Here is a 22,857-nt window from a genome sequence, read left to right on the forward strand (position 1 = left end):
TTGACGACTGTACCACCAGATCAGCTAAAAAAAAATCAACAGAAAATATTGATAGTAAAAAATTTCTTAAATTTCCGTAATTCGAAGCAGTAAGGTAAGCCAACTAATAAGGAATTTCCTAATCGTAAAAAAATAACTAAAATAATAAAAACAAAAATTAAAAAAAATCGTTTTTTTATAAGAAATAATGTTCTTTTTTTATAGAATTGCTCTAAATTCTCTTTTTATTCCTTTTGCCCCATTAATTTTAATAGAAATGGCGTTTTAATGATTTTCTAAAATTAACTTTAACACATATCAGAACGGCTTGAAAGTAGACCTGATTTTCCTGTATTCCTATTATCTTTCCCATATCGTATTCGTTTCGTTCGTTTGTTTCCTCTTATAATGAGTATCTCTTTTAATAAGTTTTTAGCAAACCAAGTATATTTACATAATCTACAAATTTTTAACGACCCCATCAATTCGGTTCGATTTAATCGTTCCTTCAATGCCATACAACGAACACTATTTGCATTTCGTATGCATTTTTTAAACAAGTTTGTAGACTAACATAAGATACGCGGTTTATGCGTTCCCGAGGAATCCATAATTTTCAAAATATCCGAAAAAGTGCGCGGAATATTTCCCTTGTTTAAAGATTCGTCCCGTATTTACATTCAACGAAAGCAATTCGCCATAGAAAATCTTACAGATCGTAAATAACACATTTTATGCATTGTATTTTTTTTCCGAAATATCCCATTCATATGAAGAATCAGGGTCCTTCTCAACCCTGAATGAAATGTTCATTTAGCGTAAACACACTCCCCACGAATAAATCGATTCCCCTACGTTAAACACCTACCCACCCTGTGCCGACGAAAAAATCTGTTTTCAAACAACACGTATCGGTGTGTGTGAAGGAGACCGCTTGTACCTATCCAGTACGCACACCACCGTACCTATCATATTTGAAGTGACACAATCAACTCCCGGACACGGTTGGGTACGGTTTAGGTTTTCCCTCGCAAATTTTTTCCCTCGGGATTTTGTCCATTTCCGCCAGTTCCTGCGATTGTTAGACAATTGCCAGCGGCAAATTTATCAACGTACCATCGCCAGGGAGATAATTCTTATTGGTGCAAAGTGTGTCCGGTGTAAAAATTCCAATTAGCCGGTTCTGTTCGACGAGACCGTCCGCTCGGTGAGAACGAATGAGCGGAGACGGCCATTTTGAACGGCGGCTCACCTTTTCTTTGTTCCTCTCAGTGTGCCCAGTGAGCCAACGGTGCGGTGCCATCTCCGATTTGAGGGCTACCCGAAACGAGTTTGCACATTGTTGCGGTGCCGTGGTATGCTTGCAAAGGTGCTGCTGTGTTTGAGTGATTGTTTGTGACGTGACAGAAACTGAAATCTTGCCCCCCATTGCGATGTGAACTGTGCGGTCGAAAGTGAGAGGAAAAATTCCGCCAAAAGTCTCATCACCCCAGTGAGAACAACCGTTGTGAGGAGAGGGTTACATTACGGCACCAATACCACTGCGCATCCATAACTGAGCGGGCAAGTGTGTGCGTGAGACAGTGTGAGTTAGAGAGAGAGAGAAATAGAGACAACTGCAGACGGTGGCCGAGCGCACGGTACTAACACGCATCGACGTTTATTTACCGACGAGAGCGCGTGTAGAGCACATCCACGCGACACGAGCACGGGACTGCAGAGCAGCAGCGCGCGAACGAACCACAACAAATCGGAAGGAAGTCATTGTTGTGTGGTGTGGAACAATTTCTTCTTTTTGGTTGTTATTGTAGCTGCCAAATCCTGCCCGCCTTCAACAGTGTGTTCTGTGTGCTGTTTTGATTTGCCTTTTTTTCGATTTGGTTGCGCTGCTTCCGGCTATCCCATCGAAAATCGGCATGAGTGTGTGAATTGTCCCCGTTTGTTCCAGCAGATCTCGGAAGCATTATATTGCTGCATGCATTTGTTTTGTGTTGCGCTCCAATCCTGCTAAAAAGGCGGCCTGTGTGTCTGTTCGCCCAAATGCGCACCATCACCAATGCGAACGTGACACGGCAACGAAGACCATTCATCATCATCATCATCACCACCGGTGAACAGGAGCTATGGAAGGAATAATTCGTTAAGGTGCTGCCGCTAAGCGTATTATTCCTGTGCGGGCGGTTTTTATGCCGGAGCCGGGCATTCTCTCACCACGTGTGTGGTCTGTGGGGAAAAGTGTAAACGGAAGATAAATTCGTCGTGCCGCGGCCGGAAAAGAAGCATCCTCCTCGAATCACTCACCCCCATACCCCTTTCCTGGGCGTGCGCCAGTCAGTGTAATTCTAAAAGTGTGTACGGCGCCCCCTTGGTGTGTGCGTGTCTGTTTTTACCGGTGTATCCAAGGAAACGTGAAGAAAGGGCGCCAACATGTTTGACCTAGAGGACACGAGCATTACCGGATTCCACGACGCGATGAGTAAATACAGTGTAAGTAAGATGATGAAAAAATTAAATGCTAGTTATTTGGTTCGCAATCATCCACCTGGCCGTGTAATGAGTTACGCGGGTACGTATGTGTGTATGCTTCACGCAACGAAATCCGCCAGTCGCTGGCAGATGTTTATCGGCGGATGTCCCGCATGTCGCACCGTCTCTCGCTCCTGTGATGAACATCTGCCTGGGGTGGGTTTACCTTCCCTTTAAAATGTCAATTCGGCGAAATAGTGTCTGATGTTTTTTAATCTGTTTTGTGTGTGTGGTGTGGTTTTTTATTTTTATTTCATTTTGTTCGTTTGCGAGAGCGTTTTGCATATTTTCGCAAACACACCGTCTGTCACTCGTGAATGAGTGCGCGAATGGGATAGAAAGAGAGTGAAAGAGATTGACAGCCAGCGAGAGATGACATTCTCTCGCTCGTGTGTGTGTGTGTTTGAGTGTTTTGGTGTTGTACCGAGTTGCAAAACCGATTCAAATTCGTTCCGTTATCGGTCGGACCCGCGCCGGAAATGAGATGCGAATAACGATTGGTGTGTTCCGTCGTGCAGACTCCTTCCTTCACCCACCACCACCCTTTCATTCATGCTTAGTTCGAACCCCGCGGCGAACACTTTTTCGCCGGCGTATGAGCCGGGAGATGAGAATGAGACGAAAGGCGCCAAACCATCGGTTTCTAGGCCGGTGCGAGAAATAGCTCACCGCGCGAGAGGTGGCCGCCGCACTACACAGTTCAAGGCCAAAATGCCGGCTGAACGGGGTGCTTCGGAGTCGGATGTTACGTGCTTTGTTGTGTGTGCGGTGTGTGTGTGTTTAGTACGTTAGTTATGCTTCGCCGGTGTGTGCTATGCTGCCAACCGCGCACGTGGTTTAAGGTGGAATTGATACGCACACAGTCCACACATTCGTGCGCACTCGACTGAGCGTATAAAAAGTGGATGTCGCATTGTGGATGAGCTGATGAACAGCAAATATGTTTAATTTAATGCGCGCAAAGAGGTTGCGCTGCTGAAAATGCTCTCAACCTTACGGGCCAAAAAGCCGCTAAAACACAGGCCCGATTCAGCGCTGCAAAATGTACAACAGATGTTGTGCGCGCATTGTGGGGAGCTCTCGAAACACCTCCCAAAGGCTGTGGTGTCCCCGCTTCTCGTCGCCGTTGCCAACGGGAAGCACACACACACGCACACACGTTTCCAGCTCGCCAACATTCCTTCCAGCCGTTGTCCGATTTCGCGCGAAAATGTAGCAAAAGGCGAACGGTGGAGGCAGCAAGAATGAAAGATAATCATTGCCGATGAATGTGTGTGCCTGCCCCCAAGACCCCCCGCCCCGTCTCTTCTTGCTGGAATCTCCATCCTGTTCAGCATAGTCGTCGAATTTCTTCCTCGATCTTATTCTTAGATCTTATTCTTCATGTTGCTCGAAACACACACACATACATCGGTCCCATCTGCAGAGAGCTGAGGGTCTGCGCATGTTTTGCGGGAGGTTTTTTAAATTTGCTCTTACTCCGATCCTCCGTCCCTGCCCTTTCTGCGTACCTCCACAAAAACCAACCCATCGTAACATGCGTGCGAAAATGTTTTCAAACGAACGAGCGAGAGAGAGGGACAGAGTGATCTCCGCGCGAAGAACGTCAAGATCACGTTTTTTCTGCCGTATGTACTACTGCCCTTCCAGGCACGATGAATTAAGCGCGCCTTTTTTTTCAATGCTGTCTGTCGGGCCACCCCGCACTACCCGCCTTGTGCTGCTTTCTTCATCCTGTACCGTGAAATTGGATCTGATCTTTTGTGCTGAATGTAATCGGTATCGATGGGGAAAACGATGCGGGCAGAGAAGAATTTCCGCCCGGGAGGTGGTATCCCAGCCGCCACACAATCGGTGTAATTGTTTGGTGTTCCCGCGCTTTTTCTTCCGAACTCCTGGTGGCCCTGAAAATAAAGGCTCTTGGGGTTGAGGGGGGGCTTCCGACGAGATCGGCAGAGATATCTCTCTCTCTCTCTCCCTATAGCCGCGCGCGCGAAAACTTCCAGACATGGTCGAGCCGGGTCCATCGATTGCCCGTTGTTACAAGGACATTGTTGTGGCCTATTGCACCACTCGTCTGCCTCTGCTGTGTGTCTGGCTCGAAGCAATGTTGCCGCCGTGTGTCTTTGTTGCTGGTAGTGCTCCACTGATGGAGAGAGAGAGAGAGAGGACGCACTGATTACTATTCCAAGGATTTACTTAATTTTTCACGTTTAAAAACGCCATACTTATGCTACAGCCAATGTCAACTATCGTCTGCCTCGATCAATTACGTGTTTCTTGTACCAGACTAGAATGTATTTTTTTAAATCTTTAACAACAGATGTCAGATTTACATAAATGTAAACCATTGAATGCCATTGTGATTTTATTAGTTAATAATCGATTTGTTAGAAATGTTAAACAATCAGAATAGAAAAATCATGCGAAACTGCTATGGGAAAGGTGTATATCAGGCATAAACAAAATATCATAAAATTTGTATGACTTTTAATATTATAAGCCATCAAAATGTGATTTTTGAAACAAATACTCCATTCATGTTTTCATTTGGGTAATGCTGGATAAGTTTGCTGAAACCCTCTTGCTGTAACTTACCTATCACAAACCAATAACCCCTTGGTACTAAAATGCTGCTTTCCATTTAAGAAAATGCCCAAATTTGTCCACCCAACTGTTCTGCTGTGAATAATTTAACGGACGTAAAGTAGGTCAACCGGCATCAATCGGGTACTACTGGCTCACCCCAAATTGCTCCTGCCAGCACCACCCCTTTTCCACGCTATAAATGTGTGGCCTTTTAAAAAACAAAAAGCGCTACCTAAAGTCGATTTTTCGGTGAAGGGGGAAGAACCAAGGGCTAGAATTTGAGGTTCTTACATTCCCATGAATGATAAACCCAGCCAAAAGAAGCTTCCTGGGTGTGGTACACCCAGGGTGGGTTTGGGTGTTTCGGCGGAAGCTCGTCCATAAGCATTTCTTTTCCAGTACCCCTACACCACTATCAGGTAGAGGAGAGAATGCACGGTGATGACACACATATTCCGATCGTTTCCTCCTGTCTTGTACCCCATTTCTTCGTCCAGCCTGTTCTACCCAGGATAGGGCACGGAATCTAACTTCTGTCATGCCGAGCGCTTAAGAGGTCCATACGTTTTCCGTTGGCCTAGGGCAGCAAGCGATTGTTGGACGATGAGAGCGTGGAATGTGTTTATTTTGTTTTTTAAATCTCTTTCCCAAGGCAACAACTTCTCACACAGAGATACAGAGACACACACACACACGCACTCTCCGACACAACACAAACCCTTCACAGCGGTGGTGCGAGGGAAAAATTAGAAAATTATTGCACTAAGGTCAGTTCTCGACGAGTTCTGAAAGGAAGGAGCGACCCCGAAAGCGACGACAAATCGTAAATGTGCTATGCTGCTGCTGCCTCCGACGAAAAGAGAAAGAACACGGGCACACACAGACACAGAATCTTTCGGGGTGTTTTTGGTGTTTCGTTCTGTGCCTTTCTTCCTATCCATTTTCACCCTGGTCGTCTCATTTTGGGAGTTTCCCTTCGGATGTTTCTCGTGATGGTTATGAAGCAATTGGTGGTAAAAGAGGGAGGACAAGGGTTTTTTTTTCTATTGGTATGGGCTATTCATCTCTCTCTCTATCTTTGTTTTTGCTGTGTGCAGGGTCGTAAATCTTTATTACGGGGTGCATTTTTGTTAGGAACGTTTTATGTTGCTACATTTCACCGTATGGTAAAGCGGATCGAAATTTAGAACTTGATCTTTATTACAAACAGCCCGAAACTGTTGCCTGTGTGCGTGTGTGTGTGGTATAGCACAAGGGTAGAGAAGAATAAAGGACGAATAGGCACACCAATAAAGCTATTAGCCATGATTTGTACATTCCACTAATTTATGCACATATGATATGCGGATGCTGGATTGCATCAATCACACCAACCATGCGAACGAACCGGAATGACAATGCCCGGGCCACAATGCATATTTAAAGGTAAAGCGGGAAGCGCCAGGCGCCTTTTATATTTGCAGCAAAATGTTTAAATGTCCTCCGTTGCTTTTACATCGAGCTTTCCCAGGGATACGAAAAATGCAAAAAAGGAAACCTACTGCCAATGTCATTCCGCTGCCCGCGCACACCTCAAGAGAATGCAAATTACAATGCACAATAAATGGTGTATGTGTGCTCTAGAAAGTGTCGGAATTGCTTCAATATCATCCCTCTGGTCTGTCATATAAAACGATTGCTGCTCCAGCATGGTTGCGCATACTCAGCAGGAAAAGCCTCGGCCACTCACCTAAATAAATCATCCCCTAAAGCGCAAGAATTCGTTCTCGCGAGCACATACTTTTCTGGCAAAGCTCCTGAACCTTTCTCAAGTTCACGGCCCCATGCTCCTACGTTGCCGGCAGTTGCGGCGGCAACTTGAAACCTTTTTTCCCATTTATTGCTGCGCCACATCCACCCGACCCCATAGCTCTCTTGCACCACTGGGTGGGGGTGGTAGTTTGTGGAACGCCGGGAGATCGCGCACGATCACAATCTTTTGCCTGTACTGCATGAAGATGCCGCGGGTGTAAAGCGAGATCACTTGGTAACGTAGGGTCTGGCTAGATATGGACACGATTCGCGGTTCTTGGGGTTGGTGATGGTTCTGTTCTAGCCGTCTGTTGTGTAGTGTGGTGTGCTCTCTTTGTTCGTGGAGAGATCGTTTTATATTACATCTTTTAGTGGTATGTGGGGCTGCTACTAGACAGATACATATCTAAGCGGCATTGGAAGAATGTGTTCTCGTTTATGCTTTTGGATAGTTAATTACTTCCCGTAGTGTGGATGGGTTCTTCCTTTTTTGTAGATGTTTGTTCTAATTCTAATTTACATATTCTATTCTATTGTTCCCTCTCTGGGAAGATTGGGTAGTAAAGATTTAGGCTTTACGTTTGTTACTGGTTGTCAATTTTAATCGAGATACACATTTGCGGAAATCAGATCGAAGTAGATCTTATCCAACACCAGATCTTTAATATCTTTCTATGATTTTCCCTACAATTTCTTGAACTTAAGTTTGAGGTTCTGGTACTACCTCCAGCTCGTTCTTGCTCCGGTTCCAGGGAGAACCTTGAATAGGTCGGAACCAAAGAGCAATCGCCAAGGTTCGTTCTTTGTTTTTTTTCCGAATTGTTAACTCATATTGCTGTCCTCTCCCGGTGCTGGGCTCAGTCACAAGTGTGTGGTGATGTCTACTTCACGTTCTTAGTACACTCCAGCAATCTCTGCCGTTTTTTTCCCCGCTGGAAGAGTTCTGCACGGCTGCCACACACTGTCCAGAATTGAAAAGAACAGTGGTTGTGGACCTATTTGCCAACCATTCTTGTTAGCTAGGAAACGTGAAGAAGCAAAACCTCAAACCTCGGACAAGCGAAAAGCAACATCAGAGATTACTACCACTCCAAACGGGCTGGCCGGACTCCCAAAAGCCACAAGAGCGCAACACCACCACCGCAAGTCCGCCACCATCTCATCATCATCATCGTCTTCGTTTTCTTCAGCATAACGAACGCAACGAAGCGAAGCAGGAAGAGAAGTAGGCACATAAAAACACTCCTTGCCCTTCCTTGTACCCCAGGCTCTTTTTCTCTCTCTGTCTCTCTTTACCCCAGTGGTCGAGGGTTGTTCTTGTGTGGCGGGTCCCGAGAATGGGATGAACATGACGACGATTGACCACCGTCCGGGGGGTGTACGCGGTGGTGTTGTGATCATGGTGGGGTATACACCGGTGGTAAAGTTTTTAATGCTTTCCGTCACAAAGCTGAAAAGGGCAAACGAAATCACTATAATGGACCACAAAGAGAGAGTGAGAGAGACAGATCGAAGAAATGTGTATGCCATAAGGGGCCAGCAGTCAGAGCATGCAAGATCGGTAACCCCGCTCTCTTCTTCTGCCCGACCTGACTCTGGGTTTCTTTCCTTTGAATGTCTCTTCCAATGGGGGCTCTCCATAGTCCCCACAGTGGTATAAGGGTCTTCCCGCGCAAAGACGAGGGCCTTCCGTGTGAAACATTTTCCCCAATTTCCTCTTTTCCACCCTTTGGGACTCGTCCTCTCGAGTCGTCTCCCCAGCCTGATGTACTGAGGCAATGGCACAAAAAGAAGATGCTCATCAGAAGATTTGTGTGGGTAGTTGCAGCGTAGAAGGAGAGAACAGTGAAAGTGCGTGCGGTTAAGCTAATATATAGTAGACGGTACTTTTAGTAGTTCAGTACGCTGTGCCATCAGAAGAATTGCCACCGCAAAGGCTAAGAAAAGAACGCGCAAAGAGAAACAAAGAGACGAACGGAACGGCGTGCACACACACCCCCATTCGGTGGTGGATGGAAAAGATTTCAATGCTCAACTTTTTACGAAGAGTAAAGGCAAGACAGGAACCGGTTTTTGGCTGGCGGATAGAATGGAGTACGAGTACGATCTTCAGGGATGGAGCTCTGTTGTGCCTCTTTGAAGATCGTTCTTTAAAAAGTTGTGTGTGTGGTGCGGGTTTCGGGTTTTTGGAGAGTTTGGTTGATTCTGACCGTTCTCATCCCGGTTATATTGCTGCGGTTGAGCCAAAGTGCGGGCTGAATCTACCGAACCCTGTCGCTAGTGGAACTTGATTGATCAAGCTTAAAAAATAAATATTTTTAAAACACCCAAACACTGTTGCTGTCCTCCATATCATGCCGAAAGACATCTGCGCACTCACAACACTTGGCCATCTTGTCATTTAACAAGTTTAGTTGATCGATGGAAGGACAGCAAAAATACACCATTGCGCTCCTCTCCATGTTCCGTTTTCCCTATTGCGTTTACATTGGGCCTGCAAAATGTTGAGTTATTACCGGTGCACAACAGCGGAACACACCGCCACACCCGGTCCCGAAACACGTTGACTAATTGCACCTGGAACGCACAGTATGCAGCAGAGACTTATCGCTCCTGCCCCTCTCTCTCTGCCCGATTATTGGCGCTTTTGCTTTCTTTTCTCAAGGGCTTTTACAGCACTCCCTGCAAGCATTGCATGCATGGGTTTCTTTTCTCCTGGAGATTTTGCTTCACAGCATCATCTGCGTCAGCCTTTTTCCGCTTCGCCGCCAATGGCCTGTACCTACCCCGGACTATTAATCCTTTTTTCACACCTTTGTTTCAAACTTAATGGTTTTATTGCAGGTAATTTTTGTTTTAACACGCAAAATTATCATCAAGATAGAGAGGAAATGGTTTTACGTTAAAAAAAAGATCAGTTAAAGGTAATCTGTTACAGCGATTGCTGCCTTTTTTTGTAAATCTTTACTGATGTGTTGTTTGGGTATTTCATGGTGATCGCAAAAAGAGCACCATTGCATACATTTGGGCGTTTTAAGTCATGTGTCATTTGAATATGGCCTGCATGATCACAATCTCATTCCGAATCTGCAAGTTGGCGCCTCCTCTACTTACTTACTCATTCGGGAGCGAAAACTGATGTTAATATACTTCAATCGCAAATCGAAAGAAAAGAGTTCGTCTGCTTACAACCTATCAGGCTGCCAGAACGCAGCGGCGAAGGAACCGTTAAAAGTGTCTCTCTTCTCCCTGATAATTTCTCTCATTGTTTTTGACGCGAGCACTCCTCCTTTCCTCTGTGGAATAAAAATTTCCCGCGCATTTTACCTACCAGTGTTTCCTGCCAACAACCTACACGATAGTGCATTCCTGTTCCCTTTGTTGTAGTGCGGGGTGTTAGCTTGTGCCGCAATCGAAACATATGCCTTTTTTTATTTTTGTGGGGAAGGTGTTGCTATGCTTTAATGGACTTTTTACCGGTTCCTACCCTTACACTTTGACCCCCAGGTGGCATTGAAATGGTTGCATGTTTAGTAGTCCCTTCTCTCCCCAATCAAGAGTTTCGCCGTTTTGCTCGCAAGACCTCGATGCTCCTCGTTCATCGGTTTGTATTACGTGCCGGTTGATCGAATTATCAAAAAACATGCACACACCCTTCGATGCTGCACCTTCGTTGGACGGAAGTGTTAGCGAGAGGCAGGTGAAACCTTATGTTGTTTCGTTTGTTTTGTTTCGAGGGTTAAAACACCGGGTCTACAACTCTCTGTTTCCTCTCGGAGCAGCACCGCAAAGAAGGAGAAAACCGCCACCATTACACTAACCTTCGGGAGCTTGAAAAGGAACTCAGAATTGCTAACAAAAACGGAAAGAAACGTCCCCACGTGCCGCATGCGCACAACGGGAACACATCAGGAGGATTTTTTTCGTTGTTTGTACCATTCTACCGATTTGACTAGACTTCTTGGTGCAATGAATATCCTCGTCCACACAGCGTTGTGTAGGTAGTAGTAGTCAGTCGTTCACTCGACTCCTTCGCCAGGAATCCAATCATTTCTTATGTGCTCCTGGTATTTTCCGGAAGTGACACGAGCTTTCTTTCCGTTCTCGCATTGCTATACGGTGGCCCCCTCCCAGGGTTTGAGGGGGAGGCCACTTTCCCGAATGCCCTCCACGGAGTAGATCTACGGAGATCTTCACCGGAACTAAAATACGGTTCCAAGAATTTGTGCTTTCTCAAAGAGGTGGCGTCCAAAGGGAAATGACTAAACTGACGGCTACTCTGTGTGGCGAGAGCTACCGAAAAACCGATCGATATGAAAGATTTAGCTCCATGCGCTAGGTGACTCATGAGCCGGAAGGAATAGGGGTGGATTTGGGAGGGGTTTGTTCTTCGATACCTCGTTCTCGCTGCTCTGTCGGCCTGCCCTGCCCACGAACCACCGTGTGGGGTTATGTTGGAGTTTGCGCTTTTCGTACCCAAACTGGGCGCCAATTTCCCACAATCTCAGAATGGAAAAGGCAAGAAGGGGATGGTAAGCATTGTTGCTGCAGGAGGGAAAGGTTATTTTTTTGTAATGAGAAAAAAGTCCATCAATTTCACTTTCGCTTTCTGTGACGGAAAAACTTTCCTCGAAATTTGATGTCCTGGTAGTGAGTAGCAATCGATTTGTTTTTTTAATTTTGTTTTTATTTCGCTTTGTGCTTATTTCCAATGGCAAAAGGACTGCAATATGTTACTTAAGCAGTGTATAGTATTTTAAATATTTTTAGAACAAACAATATATCTTTCTAAATAACGATTCTTCTTCTATAACTTGTATGTTCGCCTACAACAACGATTCTGATAAAATTAATCCGTAAATTAGGCGTAGAAACTACGCTATTTTCAGTCGACCTTTATGAAAAGCATTAAATGCAGCTTAAAATAAATTCAATTTGAAACGCTTCATCATTATTTTTCCCGCCTCCTCTCTGCGTGCACTCGACGGCAGCCGTATTCAGTGTAAATGTTTTCCTAACTCTGGAGTTTTAGTAGCAAAACAGCAGGAACCGGTAGTGTAGGAGGAGAGTGGAGGTGCCGGAGCTACACGACGCATGCGTGTGGCGTGGAGCACATTGTTGGTGTTATAGCCGGTAAAAAAGACTAGTTTCCTGCCGGTACCGGTACTGCTTTCCTCCAGTGTAGCTGTGTATTAGGTACACAGCAAATTCGTGAAACAGGAAATCTGATTTCGTGGATAGTTAGTTGAGAGAGAGGGAAGGAGAAGCATACTGATAGTCACACACCGGTAAACGGTGATTCATTTGCACAGACAGACTGAGAAGGAATTTGTCGTCCTGTCCTTTAAGCAGGATAAGTAATGATCTGTCATGGGAATGGTAGGATCTAATGCGAAAGGCAAATGAAGGGATACATTTTGTTGAACAATTGGCACTGGGTGTTATTAGGGGGAGGAAATTCTATTATCAAAATTGCGTTAGGGATGTTAGTATTGCGACTGTGTGAAAAGACTGTAAGTTGGCCAAAACCAATCATCCAAGTTGTTGATTCAGTTTCGCCTATATTTTGAATTCTAAAATCTGTAATTGTTGTTATTAGTCAATATATTTTTTTTCATATTCTGATGTTTTACAGTTGTAAAACAAGTGAGTAGATTGCCTAACCATCCTCAACAAAATCTCAAGCCTAAATCACACGTTACCGTCGGACAACAACCTGCTCCTCGTGTGAACGCCACACTTGATTGACCATGGCCCCTAGTTCCCACCGATAGCAACATTCCCCGTTTCCAAATCACATGGGTTGTGTGTGTATGTGCCTGTGTGCTGTGTTGCATTTGGATGGTTTTTAAATTTTTCCCACACGCGCACAACCCCGCTCTCGATCTGCTCTGAAGCGCGAAATGGTGTGTGATAGTTTTTAGTTTTCGAATCTTACACATATATACCTTGATGGTTCTATTCTCACGCGTACCTTCAGACACAATATTTCTTGCTCTTTTTATGAAAAGTCGTGTTTCTGTTTCTCGCTTTACACCTTCGTCAGGATTTTCGTTGCATGATCATGTTGTGTAGAAGTAAAACAAAGAAATCATCTTCTGTGCTATGCTGCACACACCGGTGGTGTTGGTAGGACATGCAATTAATGTGTTTCAAACATTACAGAAAAGGGGTGAAAGAGGTGTAACGAGCCGTGATGAGAAAAAGGGATTGAAAGTGAGATGGTGAGCGATCAAGTTGTAAAAGGCTGCTCTTCTAGCGGGCGATCTTCCGTGAGGATGTGGAAAAAAAAAATAAAATCTTCGCCAGACGCGTAGAGCGAACTGAGTATGCTCCTTCTGTTGTTATCAAAGCAATTAGCCGCAGTACTACCCATGTTTTGAAATTAATCATCGCGCACAAGTGTTACGCACCGAGCACTAATTGATGATCCTCAGCTTTACCCCAGTTTCCTCTCTGACGCTCATTCGTTCCTTTCTCTCGGGGGAGAAGCCCTCGTTTATGCAGGAGGGGACGCGTCGATCGTGTCGCTTTTCCCTGTTACTGTAGTCTCCTTATTTCGTATGGTGGATCAAGGCAGCAGCAGCAGCAGCAGATGGTGCGCGTGCACATGTGTTATTGACGATAGGGAAGTTGTTCCAGGCACGTGCCCCGCTGAAGGAAAGGAAAAGACGTCGTTGTACGCATCGACTTTGGCGATCATATAACGGCGGAGAAGGGAGTTTTAGGTAGAAGCAAGCGAGAAGATATATATTCACTTGTCGTCATTACACCCCGAAAGCATTTGTCACATCATCGCTCCACCTTTTCTCGTGTTTCCCTCTTTTTTGGCTCAAGTTTTTGGAGCTCTTCTGTGTCCAACGAGCCTGCAGAGCAGGTTTAACGTTGCATGATCGCGTTTCGATCGGAATAAGGATAAAAGGCGCTGGGTCATGTGTGTTTATGCTCAGGGGCTGGTAGAAAACCGTCATCATCATGTACCTAGTGTGTACAAGACACGATGTTTTTGTTTGGTTTAGCGGTTAGCAGTCGCAAAAGCGGAAACTACTTTTAAATACAACGAAAAATGATTCCATGTTGGCATTTCGCTTCCTGCGGAAGCCGATGCTATGAAAGGGAAACACATTTGCAGTGAAGAGGCACTATTCTCCGTATGGGAGTTGCTGTGTTCTGGAATGGAGTGGACGTCGTAGTGCTGCTTCCTCTCTTGAATGTCGTTTGCAGCAGGGAGAAAATTATTATTAGATATTTTCCACTTAAACCGAATGCCCTCTTCGCTCAGTCGTTCATGTCGGGGTGTAGAAGCAATCCACCCAATTCCAAGAGCGCCTTTCGTATCTGGCTTTGATGATTGATGATTTAAGTGGTTGAGATTACAGTCGTATCATCTATGTGTGCGTCGTGCCGTGTGCTCTATTACCCTTTACCGAATGGCAGAACCTATTACACATACGCCCCCGCGTCATGTCGTGTTTTTTTTTATGTGAAGCTATTGGAACTCAGTACATAATATTCTCTGCTGCATAATGTATCGGTGGAGAGTTTTGAATGATTCATATTCAAATACGAAATCTTTGTGTGTGATGGTGTGCTCCTCTCTTGGGTAGTACCGTTAGTTAGAAAGGGCGCGAAAGTGGGAAACACGAACGGATCACGGGGGGATGATGAGGAGTGGTAGTGGTTGGGAATCGAAAAACAACATCGGGCGTCAGCGACAAATAAACATCACGCGGCGGCGGGAGTAATGACCGCCCCGATCATGTTTGGCGCGCTTTTTTCCATCCAACCTTCTTCTCTTGTGCCGTTGTGTTTCTCTCGACAATCTTCAATTCTGAGTGTGCCCGATGGAGCGAGAGATTTGTGGTGGTCTGTATGGCAACTGCGGCGGGCTGAAAGAACCATTACACAGTGAGGTGAAAGCAGCCAAGGGAGAATACCGCCAAGCATGATCTCCGGGTAGCATCATCTTGTCGGGAGAGAAATCGCTGCCCTGCGTTTTGTATTACACCATCGCCGTTCGTTCTCACGCGCGATTCTTAAAATAATTGACAGAGATGGTGGTGTGCGCCCTGCTTTTTTGAGTGCGCAATCATCATCATTCACCATAACATCGTGTCCTCGTCCTCGTATCCACTCTGAAAATTGCCTACTCCGCTCCCTTTTCAACTCCATCGCTTCTCTTCTTCGGTCATCATCCAGCACCCTCCCCCACCATTATCAGAGGAAACAAAAAGCGCGCGCAAAGTTGCTGATTTTGCGCGGGAAAGTGGCAGAGTGTGCGTGTGCGTGTGTCCTGTTAGTTTATTTTCATTCTTTCTTTCTTGACTCCATGATCGTCATCGTCTTTCCCCACTTGCGGGATCTGAATCCGACCCCCCCTCACCCACCTACTCTGGACGGTCGGAAAGGCGCGCGCTATATTCTTGCGTAAGTTTTGCAACTTCCATCGATGGAGGGTAACCCACCACAGTAAGTTTGTGTATGTGTGTTTCTGTGGGGATACAAAGGTGCGACAGTGGTTTTTTGGCGCGAAACTTTCATACCCTGATACAAGCGGCACAACTACAACTTGTTGGCATGGCCCCCTGAAAATTGTGTCCGATTAAGGAGAGAAAGTTTGGGACACAATGGTGCGATGTTGTACTTTTGGTCAATATTCCTCAAACTAAAATTATACCTGCTCCCCAACATCTCTTGGTCCTTGGGACCCAAAATGTGACAAGTTGTAGTCAGGTTTTAAGATATTACAAAAAAGGTTGTGAGGACCATTTTGAGGTTGGATTTTGTTTGTATAAAAATATAGACTAACTTCAATATGCTGTCCGAAATTTGAAACAATTGTGTAGAATGAACGAGATTTGCCTATTTCACAATGCTGCACAAGAGTTCGTTTTTTTCTGAACAATCCCAACAGGCATATATCGATGTCCTGATGCCTGCAAACATCTCTCACTTTCTTTTTTGTAATATCAGTTGTCTAATCCCTAGGATCCCTTCTAGCGCTATGTAAACATCTTGTCTGGGTTTCTGATCGACAATTAGAAGCGAAATATTGAATGATGCTACTCTATCAACTAATTTCACCAGATTGTAAACTCAATGTAATTAGGCGGCCCGAATTCTGAGTCCACTCACTAGATTTAAAAGAGAAATAGAAACTTAACGAGCTGCTCCCAACATCCGCCAGACAGAAACTTGATAGTATGTTTCACCTTCTTTTGGGTCGTTTTCTGCCATCTATGTTCGGAGAGAACGAAGGGAGCACGAAGTTTCCGAGAAAACAGAGAATTGAGTTGGCAAAAAGAGTAAGCAAGATTATCAGCAGCAGCAGCAGCATTTTTCAACGAAAGCAGGATGTTTTGATTTCTGCGTTGTGTAGTATCATTTCATCAACCAGTTTTTCTAGCCCCGACATCTCCTTCCGCTGTAGAAATTGATAGTCGTAGCAGAAGGCATACTGGCATCATTCCCAATCACATCGAAAAACGCTGCCTGAAAGTCCAACCTTTCCACACACATGTGAAGGTGAGTTCTTGGTTGTTATTGTTTTGTGTTTTGTACCGGTTTTGACAAATGCACGGGCTTTTCGCGCCAAAACTTTCAATCAACCCTGTCTCTGCGTGTGCCCTGTGTACTTTCTCGTTCCTCCTCACGCAATCCGTTATCTTCTCCGCGTCTTTCGTTGTGTTGTGCTGGCGTGTTCTCTGTCAACATTGCGCGAGCGTGAGGAGGGGGGGTATGTTTATGTGTGCATACTATGGTCCCTCTTCTATGTTGCATGTGATGCAAACACTCTGTTTTCGTTGGTTGTGTTGTTGTGTCGTTGTCATCAAAGATTGCGCGCGTTTTTTTTGAGTGCCGCCTTTTGCTTCGTCTCGACCCATCATCGTGTTAGCTTTCGTAGCGGCGGTCGGTGGGATGTATGATGCGTGAAACCGACCGCAGAGAAGAAGAAACACACATTTACTACAACATTTGCGGGGCAATAGTTTTTGACGGGGAATTGTATACAATTTCATCCGTCGTTCAACATTCGCTCCTGGTTAGGAAACATTCGACCTCTTGCCATGTACCCTGAGCGCGAAAACGTTGCCCATGCCGCGGGCAACAACCGATGTGTGGTGTGTATTGGTTGTGAGATGATGCCATCTACAATAAACTCATCTAGAGGGCAGCAAACTAGTCTAGTACTGATCCAACACCATTAGCAATGTTCTAAGCAGTCGCGAAACAGTGTCCAACCTCTCCTCCTTATCTCTTTCTGCATTCGATGTTTTTGTTGCTGCCTCTGAGTCGCATACAAGACGTCCAGCAACTGTCTGGAGAAGCTCCGGGGGGATAAGTTGGGGATGAGTTGGGAGCACAGCATGTTTCACCCCTGCAGACGCGGATATGGGACGATGTGATGTATCTTTCGTCCAAAAGTTGTTGCGATTAGTTTACCATTTGCTCCAATACCATCCTTTCTGTCTTCTGTGCCTCTCCAAACCGAACCGGCACACACACACACCTTGGGTCCGGGGAACAGAGCCGATGCGATGAGAAACCAAACAAAAATAAGGAACATTTGAAATGAAGAAGAAAAGAAAACACTAACAACAACAACAGGCCTACCCCTGGTACTGTATGCGCACGAGCGAGCGAGCGCGGGCTTCGAAAACGGCCAAAAAGAGCGCACCAGTGTTCAGCGTGCTCGAGCGCAACTTTTGACGTGACTGTACTTTCGTGGTTTCTCCTTCTGCCCGAGCTCGGGGTTCGTTCGGTGTTCTGCTGCCGCTGCTGCTGCTGGATGATGTATTTTATTCCCCTCGTTCTGTTGTGCTGGAGTGTGTGTGCGTGTGTGTTGGTAGGGGTTGTGTAGCGTTTGTTTGTCCCGTGCAGCCGGCCGGCTTCAGAAGGGCGCTACCACCACAACGCTATTAAAAAAACATCCCTCCATCCTGTCTCGCTCTCACACTCTTTTCCAGCCCTTCTATAATGCATCTCTCTCTCTCGCTCTGTTACGTGCTATTTTGTTATGCGCTCCTCTCGCTCTCTTCCCGGGAAGGGTGCAATCCCTTTTCCCGTCTCGCACGTCTCCTTCCCCCGCCTTTAAACCCGTAACCCACAGGGTTGTGCAGTGTTGCCGGCTGCTTGCCTGCCTGCTGTGTTCTCTCTGTATAAGGGATTTTTGTGCGCGCCCTCTGGTCGAGTTGAATGCTTCGTCTAGAGTTTCCTTGCGTGTTGTAGCGCGCAAGCAATACACACGGGGTATGGTTATAGTGTGTGTAAGAAAAGTTTAGAAGGGCCCCTCCACACACAAGAAAAAAAAAAAGATCGACAAAGAAGAGAGCGAAGGGTCGTATTTTTCCCTTACATTCGTTCCCGCTGGTTCTGCTTCAACTTGGTGCGTCTGTGTGTATGGAATTGGAAACATTTATCTCCACCATCCTTCATGCGCATTTATCCATCCCTTCCGAAGGGACACATTGACTGTGTGTGTGTGTGTGTGTGTGTGTGTGTGTGTGTGTGTGTCTGTTATGCGTTTTTGGCATGAGAACGTTTTCCCTCCATTTGCTATCCCTCTGTTGTTGTCACGCTTTTACAACGATCCCTTTTGAACCGACTGTACTTTATTCCCAGGTTTCCTTTGTTTGCTCTCGCTCACGCATCTACAACAAAAAAACTTATGCTGCTCCTACGGCAGGCAGAGGCAGCAGCCCTTTCTTCAATGTTTTCGTTTGGGGGGGAACGAGACTATTGCATTCAGGGCTGCATTGAACTTTGGTAGCGCGGGAAAGCCTGAATCGTGGTAGTAGTATGCCATGCAATAAATTTTTTATGGTTGGCTTTGTTCGACCACTAGCAGCATTTATGGTTGTGTGCATCGATGGTGTGTGGAGCTGGTTATACGTGTTGATGTTAAAATTTCGTCCACAAATAACGAGGGTAAAGATATGTTGTATGAAATATGCGTATGATGTTTTGATGCAAGTTTACTCACTTCCTGAACTGTTGCGAAGGCGCTGGATTTAACTAATGCTGTTTTTGAATGCTGTGCCACATTGTAAAGGAATTCTTTGTTGAATCGAAAATGCGTGTTTACTTTAAACCATGTTATCCACTAGTGTATGCCAATCTGCCTTTACTTATCGTTACTTTTTAACATTGCTCCTTTCAGACTCCCATGTCGGATCTGTACATCACCGACTCGATGCAGGACATGCTCGATATCGACATCAAGTCAGAGGTGACGACGGTTGTGGGCGGTGTGAACGAATTCGTTTCGTTGATGAACTATGATCTGCCCTCGCTCGAGCTGGACAACAACTCCCTGGACGGGAACAACTTCTACTGCAGCGCAGCGTTCGGCATTGGCAGCACCGATCTCTACCCGGAGGTCACTACGTGTGCCAATCCGAACTTCGTCATGCCCGTCCCGTCGTCGTCATCATCGTCGTCATCTTCATCCTCATCGTCATCCTCCTCCTCCTCCTCGATGGGCGGATTCCCGAACGGCAGTGTCCTGTCGTCGTCCGGCTCGTCCGCGACATCGTCGACGATGAGTGCCCTTGTGGCCGCCCAGTCACTGCTCAAGTCACCGAAGCAGAACATCAATCTCAACACGACCGTGCACGGCGACACCAGGCACAGCTCGACCATGGCCAGCCCGAAGGAACGCAAAAGCCATCTTACCTTTTCGCCCAACACGATCAAGGTGTCGACGGTGCAGGAGGCGAAAAAGATCTCCAGCCTGGCGCAGATCACGCGGGTCGGCGGCACGGCAGGCACCATCTCCTGCACGTCCCTCGCGCCAGCGACCCCGGTAGACAATGTGCGAAAAGATCTGACCGCCCAGATGACGCTGAAGGAGGAGAAGATCATCGTGCGAAACGGCGGGATCGTGAAGAGCGCGAGCGAACACTTCGTAACTAGTAACGGCGGCGGTAGCGTAACGGTCGGTGAAGCGATCGTCCACCGCACGTCCTCCGTTGGATCGCCTGGGCTCGGCGTTGGGCTCGGCAAGGGTAACACCGTGAAGCTGGCCCATGGCATCGGTGCGCTGACCTACGCCAACAGCATACAGTACAAGAACCTGAAGAGCATACAGAAGGTCAGCGCGATGGGGCTGAACGGTGTGGTGAAGCGCGAGTCTAGCCCCCATCGGCAGCTGAACGGTGGTGCGGCCAGTCCGAAAACCTACAACCGAACCTTAATCGTGGATCAGAACGGCAAACCGGCGGGAGGAGGTGTCGGTGTGGTCACCATTACGCATGGCGGCTCCCCGACGACGACTTTGGTCGCCCGTCAGCTGCAGCGAGCGATGACCCCGACTGGCCCAAAGCAGAAGCTGATCAAGAGTGGTGGTGGTGGCGGATCGCAAGGCGGCAGTGTCGAGAGCGAGTTCCCCAAACCGGCCTACTCCTACTCGTGCCTGATCGCGATGGCACTGAAAAACTCCCGCTCCGGCTCGCTGCCCGTCTCCGAGATCTACAGTTTCATGTGCGAACACTTCCCGTACTTCAAGACGGCACCGACCGGGTGGAAAAACTCCGTCCGGCACAATCTGTCCCTCAACAAGTGTTTCGAGAAGATCGAAAAACCGGCCACGAACGGTGGCCAGCGGAAGGGTTGCCTGTGGGCGATGAACCCGGCCAAGATTACGAAGATGGACGAGGAGGTGCAGAAGTGGTCTCGAAAGGATCCGCTGGCCATCCGCCGGGCGATGGTGCATCCCGAGCATCTGGAGGCGCTCGAGCGGGGCGAGATGAAGCACGGCTCGACCGGGGACGACGATCTCGACGTGGAGGAAGACCTCGAAAGTGACGGCGGCCCGTCCGATGTGGACGCGGAGGAGGTGGACGAGGAGGTGGTTGAGCCGGAAGAGGAGGAAGAAGAGGAAGAGAACGCGGAGGACGAGGAGGAGGAGGACGATGATGTGGAGTTGATAGAGCCACCGCGCGAGACGATCGACGTCGACGCGGAAAGCTTCATCATCAACACGCCGGAATCGTTGATCGATGGTGAAGAGGACGGTGGCGATCAGGTGGATTTCGATCTAGAGGTAAGGACCGTTTGCTCTGTTCGTCTGGTACGGTGGTGCAATCAACTGACTAACCGTCTCTACTCTGTTCTAGGTACCTGACTTTTACGGAAACATCAACGTTGACTCCAAGGACAGCACGCTCGCACTGGAGTTGACCGAGCAGGATCTTTTATCGCTGGAAGATGAAGATGAATCGCTTTACATTAATCAAGTTCAGCAACAGACGCGACTCGGTACCGTTACCGTATCGCAGCAACAGTCCCTCCAGCAGCAGCTACATCAGCAGACGCAAATCCACACAACGCAGCAGCAGCACCATCGACAACAGATCCAACAGCAGCAACCGCCGGCGAAGCGTGCCCGGCTCGATATGACCTACTCCATTTCCCCGAACGCAAACGGCACCGCCAGCCTGGTGAACGTCATTTCCTCCCGCCAACCGACGATAGTGCACGGCACGGGCAACAACTCCGTCACCGTCACGCCCGTCAACGGTAACAGTGTGATGGGGCTAAGCTTTCAGCAACACTTTCAGCAGCTGCAGCAGCAGCAACTACGACAACAGCAGCAGCAGCCCCAGCAGCTTCAGCAAGGAACCATCAGGCGAAAGGTGCCGATGATTACGCGATTGGCTTGAATTAACCGCGCCGGTATGGTTTAGTCGTTTAGCTTAGGGAGTCGAACGTACACCACATTGTTGTGTGTATGGAACGTGGGTCTGGTAAGTGTGGTGGACTTTCTATAGATGTATGCTATATGATTTAAAGAGGGAAAATGCATTTGTTTTCCTTCTATGCATACCTCTCTCATACAAGCCGTTAATATACACAAAAGCAGAAAGGAAGCTCTTACAATAAGCTTTATTCGACAGCCCACTCAGTGCGTTCCGGATGGTACAAACACACACCCACATGCATCGTATATTTTTCCGTATTCCTTTCCGCGTTCTCTAGCATTAAGGAGAAAGAGAGAGTGGAGGAAACAGGAAACAAATTCCAACAACAATCAGAATTTTTCTATGAGCATTTTTTTCTCTTTTATAACGATAAATTATTATCACTGCCAGAAGGAATATTGTGTCTTTGTGACACAGACACACAGAGAGCAGTGTGTGCTGTTGAAAAAAATAAACCAACAACACCACAACCACATCCCACACACCAGCTCGAATTACACTTTTCCGGTGCTGATGGTAATCGTAACAGCAATATAAAATTCGGTACAAACACTATAATACTAGAAATAGCATGGTAAAGTTAGAAAGGGAGAAATAAGCGATAGTGTGAAACCTCGACCCTAGACGACACTGAGCGTATACCAAGAAGGGTCCTCCAACCCAGGATGTTGCATCGTTGTTGTCCGTTAAAGGCAAATGGTACTAATCCTGATAGGCTGCAGCTTACAGCTTTGAATACTTGTAACTTTCCCATCAATGGGGCAGAGCTTACACGTTGGTTTCATAGCTGTATACCGCACACCGAATCGATCGGAATCTGCCAATGCAACATCCTCGGTTGCAAACGAGTGTTGTACAAAACGGGACACCTCACGGGACAAAACTCACATATACCTGACCTGAGAGAAAGAGTAAAAAACAAAAACAATATGAGGTACAATTGAATGCGTATTTACACCTGGCACCATCTTTCCAGTTTCGTCAGACTAGTTAGTTTGAGTACGCTGGAATGTTTCTCGGTTTGTTGTTATAGTTTTTATTTTTGATTATCGCTCTTTATTTTCAAAACAAACAAAAAAATGATAAGAGACAAGTCCTTTTTTCGGTACAAAACAAAATGTATAGCTGTAAGTGAAAATTTTGCCTGAACAGTATTTACCAAACGGAGTCGCGCTGATGCAACCGTTATGGCTCAGCTAAGAGGGATACAATGACAGTGTGTGGTCAGCATTGCTAGGATAATTTTCATCTCAATTTTTGATCATTGTAT

General features: G+C 46.7%; 1 protein-coding gene across 1 annotated transcript; it reads left to right on the forward strand.

Moving 5' to 3' along the window:
• Positions 1-953: 953 nt before the first annotated feature.
• Positions 954-22,646, forward strand: LOC1278767 (uncharacterized). Its single transcript, XM_061649895.1, has 4 exons — positions 954-1,186; positions 1,252-2,466; positions 19,046-20,929; positions 21,003-22,646. Exons 2-4 carry the CDS (start codon positions 2,407-2,409, stop codon positions 21,546-21,548), a joined length of 2,490 nt encoding a protein of 829 aa, XP_061505879.1. The 5' UTR covers positions 954-1,186; positions 1,252-2,406; the 3' UTR covers positions 21,549-22,646.
• The last annotated feature ends 211 nt before the right edge of the window (positions 22,647-22,857 follow it).

This window comes from Anopheles gambiae, chromosome 2, assembly GCF_943734735.2.
Source record: "Anopheles gambiae chromosome 2, idAnoGambNW_F1_1, whole genome shotgun sequence".
In the NCBI taxonomy this organism is placed as follows: Eukaryota; Metazoa; Arthropoda; class Insecta; order Diptera; family Culicidae; genus Anopheles; species Anopheles gambiae.